Source organism: Mesoplodon densirostris, chromosome 2, assembly GCF_025265405.1.
Source record: "Mesoplodon densirostris isolate mMesDen1 chromosome 2, mMesDen1 primary haplotype, whole genome shotgun sequence".
NCBI lineage: Eukaryota > Metazoa > Chordata > Mammalia > Artiodactyla > Ziphiidae > Mesoplodon > Mesoplodon densirostris.
Genome location: NC_082662.1, coordinates 55,347,208 through 55,353,207, shown reverse-complemented (window position 1 = coordinate 55,353,207; position 6,000 = coordinate 55,347,208). Strand labels below are relative to the sequence as shown.

General features: G+C 31.6%; 1 protein-coding gene across 1 annotated transcript in view; it reads right to left on the bottom strand.

Annotated features, from left to right (window-relative positions):
* Positions 1–1,937: 1,937 nt before the first annotated feature.
* The window catches only part of ATG4C (autophagy related 4C cysteine peptidase), an 87,437-nt gene continuing 83,374 nt past the window's right edge, over positions 1,938–6,000 (bottom strand). The window contains exon 11 of the mRNA XM_060089898.1: positions 1,938–3,086. Coding sequence (XP_059945881.1) covers positions 2,919–3,086 — 168 coding nt within the window. The 3' untranslated portion in view covers positions 1,938–2,918. The remainder of the gene's footprint in view (positions 3,087–6,000) is intronic.

Sequence of the window (6,000 nt, the reverse complement as noted above, 5' to 3'; positions counted from 1 at the left end):
TTTGGAAAATCCTTTATACTGTTTTTATGATTGTGTATGAAAATATAGTCAAGACTTAGATGTACAATGCAAGCTACTGAAAGTGTCCTGTGATAAACCATGAAAATAAATCTTTCTTCTAGTAGCAAAGAAATTAGCAGAGAAAAGGAAAAAAAAAAAAAGACTCAATTAGTACGATTTGACCAGAAATACAGTGCTTTCTGGCATGGAATAAGAGAGAGTAACAAGAGATCTCTAAAAAATAGAGATTTCTGACCTAAAATTGGACAGACGATACAGATGTCATTTTTGCTATTTTGTTTCCATTCTCCTAAAAATAAGATGACATTAACATATATATTTTTAGATACATTTGTCCTTGGACAATGCTAAATCCTAAGGTTAACAGAATTTTTAATCCTCTAAAGTTGTCTTCTCACTAATACAAATTCAATGGGGTTGGTTTAACGTAAAAACAGAAAAATGGATACCTCTGAGAAATTCTTTTGCATAGACTTACACTATAAAGGATCTTTTCATTCAGTCATTCACCAAATGATGACTCTCTAGATTGCCTGCTGGTGGTTAATACATTGACAAAAGGGGATTCAAAGTGTCAAATTTTATGAAAAAGAGAGAAAAGAAACCTTTGCCACCAAAAAGTCACATCAAAAAATTTTTAAATTCATTTCTGAAATGTTAATGGTAAAATCTAGTATCTTAATATTGATGTCCAAATGGAGGATCCTCCTATCATAATTCTAATAGAACACCCATCTTAGAATCTTGTCCTTTTTTACTTTTCTTTATTCCAGGCTGAAAGAGATCATCCAATAGCTTTATTGACTGAGTTTACTGGCTGTCAGAACTTTAAATGAAATCTGTGTTCAAAACAAAGTCTGAAACCTCTATTCTAAATCTAATGATGTAGTTTTGTTTGCTGTCTTTCCAATAAAAGATTAGCACAACTTCTGGCTGGTCCTTGGCTGAAGCTGATTTTTTTATTATTAATAGGCAAGATAAATCCATCAGCCTATCTCTCAATTTTCATGAATGCATGCATTCATTCATACATATTGTTGAATACTTTTTATATGCATATTATTGTAATAATTTCTGATCCTAACCATTTATTCTCAGTCATGGGGATGATTGTATTGTAAGACCTGTCTTGTCTGTGCAATATTCTGAGTATTTTCAATATAATGCAATGTAAAGGAAGTTTCTCCCTCCTCTCACCTCAACTTTGTCCAGGTGTAATTTTGTCTCATCCCCAAATATGCTGTGAAAATAACAGAATGCTATCCTGTAATTCTAAGCTTGTATATAGTCCTTGTAAGAGAACACTTACAGTCAGTTCTGATTTGTTTGAAGATATGGTGCTCTCATTTGATGTGTTTGTTGTAGAATCCTGTGACTACTGCAGGTGTATAGGAACAACAAATTGCAGTACTTTAGACGAGGGAGCTTCAGTGTATAAAATCAGGCATACCACTGGCTTCTCGTTGTACCTGTACTGCTTTCGCATTCTACGAAAATCAGTACCATACTTAACTTGTCCAGATTTCATTTAGGGTAAAGGAAAATTTTAGATTACTGACTATTTTTTGAATTCAATAAACTACCTTCACCAGGAAATGCCAAACCTGATTTCTCTCATCAGGCATACCAAAGCAATCTATCTGCCCACCCTCTTTCAGTTTTGCATGTAACTCTAAACCTAACAAATAGGCTTCCTGAAGGAAAAAAATCAATGACTTTAAATGATACACAATTTTATGTCTTTATAAGTCACCTTTTCACACTGAAACATGGAAGCCTCATAAAATAAGTTAATACTTGCTTTCAAAGCAACAATATTATTTGCCTTCATTATAAATAAACAGAATTCATTTGAGACAATGATTTTTCAAATGAAAGGATTAAAATAATCTCATTAAAACCAAAACAAAGGCATTTTATGTTCTTACATCTTTATTAAAGTACTTATTTTATAAACCTGGCTCAATAATAACTCATACTTTTATACCACAAATTTGCCTTTAAGTAATACGTAATACACTTAAGGCAGATTTACCTTATAGATGGCCTCACCTTCTAAACACCAGTGCACTGATTTATACAAATAGCAAAAATCACATGGATGAGCATCTACTGATATCTTTCCTGGTACTTATCTTTAGATTTTAAAACTGCATAATAAGTAGAGTTTCCATAAAATTTCATTTTTGAGATAGGAAACAAACAATTTTGCCTTAATCTGTTAGGTTGGATGTAGTTATTATTAATAACATAAGCTTTAAATCAGTGGGGAAAACTAATACTTTACCTTCACCCCTCAGACAAGGCTCAACAGCAAGCAAAATGAGGAGCCATTATAAAATCATATTGCTAAGTATTACCTTAACTCAAAATTCTGCTTATGTAATTGTATCATATCACAGCTAAAAATTACTATTTAATATATCAAGATACATCCAAAAGCATCCTTTGGTTGCATTAGTATCAGGAGGCTTAGGCAGCACTGAAGATTCATTCTCTGCTCTTCTGGTCATTAGTATAAACTGAAGCTTTTGAAACTATTTGGTGATCCTACTTTGGGGCCCAATATCACAAAACCTTCAGGAGAATACTGAACCCAGGTGGAAGAATTTGAAGACTGGAAGACTTGCAGTTAAGGTAGAGTTATCATTAGCAGATCTTAGGGAAACAGGAATGCAGCCAGAATCACTTGATATTTATTAGAAATCAAAATTCAATGAATCATTTCTTTTTCAAAAAAATATCTTTAAAACTTGTATATTTTCAAATGTTCTTTTTTTAAAGAACATATAAAATTAAGGTATTTGTGAAAATAAACCAGTTTCAAGTATACTTGTTTCTCTTCATTTTGCTTCCTTCAAAGGATTTCTTCTCATCAAGCACAAATGTGCTAATCTTTACAGCAAGACAAACTCTTCTGTGCTAAATCTTTTTAATCTTTTCTTTTCATCCTCTGAGAAAAGGTCTCCTTCATTGGTTATAGTAGATGTAAAATCATAGTCTCTGGAATGACCATTTACAAAAGTAAATAAGGGATATTTCTCCTTAGAAGAAATTTTCAGCATCTGTAACAGAAAGAACAGAAGAATCCCTTATTGGATGCAATAGTGCACAGTAGGACCACATGATGAAATCTAATGTTTTAGCCCTGAATTTCTCTTGTTAGCTACTCTCATTTACATTTATCCAGTGCTACTGCTTTACTGTTCTGGCTAAAAGACAAAAGTTGATCAGTATTGTATAGTTTATTTATCGCTAAATACCTACTTCCCCATTAGGATTAGACCATCAGAAATTAACTATATTATCATTCCTACCCAAAACCCCCAAAAGTAAAGTCTTCTGATCACATTCGTTTGAAGGCTTACTAGTGAGTTAAGATTTATCTTCTATTGGTGGTAAAGACAATAAAACAAAATGGTATCACTGATTATGGTAAAATACTGTAAATGACTGTTTAGTACCATAACACAGAAAAAAAAAATTAAACTAAGTCAAAAGGTGCATTCTAATCTCACTTCTACAACTTAACTTTGATGTGATCTTTGACAAATCACTCTAACTGAGTATCACCTATAAAACTGGGCAAAAGTTATCCAATCTCCTTATCTCAGAGAAATGTTAGGATGACCAAAAGCAATAAAAAGTTATTTTTTATAATCAAGTTTGGTCTTTTCAAAGATTTCTATATTAAAAAAATATATTTCTGCAATAATCTAGTTAAGATGAAAAACAGTATTTTTATACACAGTAACAATCCACACTTTACATATTACCTTCTAAAGTTACATTACACAATTTAGAAGTAAAATAAGTAATACCTGGAATTTTGTGAGAACACCGACAACCTTTATATAACCTCTGTCAATTTGGCATTCGTTGACAAGCCCACAACCCATTCTAAACCATTTAAATATTTCTGTTAAACAAAGTCTATTAAAAAATTAAAACAATTTTCATTTTAAGGTGAATAAAAATTTTTGAGTGAAGGATGTTTTTATAGAAATAAACATTTCTATAGGTAACCAGGACTTATAAGAAGGATTCTGAAAAGTTTATGTGAGTTACAAAGAATGCTGAAAAAATATCAATAGTACTTATACATCATTAATCATGATCAATTAAATATAATTTAAGGATAATTTTAGCAGTAAAAACTAAATTCTTCCAAATGTTGGTATTCAACTGAAGGCTCATCAAATTCTTATATATTACATTTATAGATTCTCTTGGCTAAAATAAATATGTAGCCCTAGGATACAGATATAATGTTAAATTTAAAATATTTCAATGAGACAGTTAATACGAAATCCATTTTCTAACTGAGTGGAAATGAACCATTTAAAAACAATCAAGTACTTAAAAAACCAGATGTGATGAAATATGATTGATCCTATAATTCATATTGTGCTCCTACTTTTTACACTTCTCAAATTTATTTAACTTACATTCTAAAAAAAAAAAAAAGGTAGAGAGAAGGGCAAAAATGTGGAAATGAAAAGTAAGAGACAGAGGGGGCCAGCATCTGATCAATCATCTTTCACCTCTAGCCAATGGCTGGAATACAGTCCAAAATTGTTACCATTTTATATTCATTTAACATCACTTATAAAAGTCCAGTATCTAACAAGCAGGTATCATTGTATCATTTTCAACTCAACACGCAGAGCTAACATTATCATCTCTTCATCCTTTCTTTCAAAATCAAGATGCCTTTCAAATGCTTTTCAAAGCTCTAAGCAACATATCAAGAATTCTTTAGACTTTTTTTAAAGAATAACCATTGATTTGAACTTTTATTAGAAGGGAAAAGTTTAGTTTTCTTTTTTATACTACAAAATAGGATGCATTGTCAAAACATTAAGGTCCCTCCATAATGGATAATATAAAATCTACACACAAAAAATTCCAAATTAGGTTATCTATATGACTTGGGGTATTATATCAATTGAGATATTATACAAAATAAAGATAAGAAAGACATTTAATAACTTGGGGAAATATTTAATATTTTGTTGTATTTCCTTCTAGACTTTTTAAAGTACATGTTTAAAATTACTTTAACAAAACTGAAATTAAATTTTATATATAGTGTTTATCCTGTTTTTCCTTTAACATTACATAATAAATACTGAACTACAATCCTGCAGCCTGTGGAATGAAAACCACTTTCACAGAAAGATAGACAAAATGAAAAGGCAGAGGACTATGTACCAGATGAGGGAATAAGATAAAACCCCAGAAAAACAACTAAATGAAGTGGATAGGGGTAACCTTCCAGAAAAATAATTCAGAATAATGATAGTGAACATGGTCCTAGACCTTGGAAAAAAAATGGAGGCAAAGATTGAGAAGATGCAAGAAATGTTTAACAAAGACCTACAAGAATTAAAGAACAAACAAACAGAGTTGAACAATACAACATCTGAAATAAAAAATACACTAGAAGGAATCAATAGCAGAATAACTGAGGTAGAACGGATAAGTGACCTGGAAGATGGAATGGTGGAATTCACTGCCACAGAACAGAATAAAGAAAAAAGAATGAAAAGAAATGAAGACAGCCTAAGAAACCTCTGGGACAACATTAAATGCACTAACATTCACATTATAGGAGTCCCAGAAGAAGAGAGAGAGAAAGGACCAGAGAAAATATTTGAAGAGATTATAGTCAAAAACTTCCCTAACATGGGAAAGGAAACAGCCACCAAGCCCAGGAAGTGCAGAGAGTTCCAGGCAGGATAAACCCAAGGAGAAACACGCCAAGACACATAGTAATCAAATTGGCAAAAATTAAACACAAAGGGAAATTATCGAAAGCAGCAAGGGAAAAACAACAAATAACATACAAGGGAACTCCCATAAGGTTAACAGCTGATCTTTCAGCAGAAACTCTACAAGCCAGAAGGGAGTGGCATGATATATTTAAAGAGATGAGAGAGAAGAACCTACAACCAAGATTACTCTACCTGGCAAGGA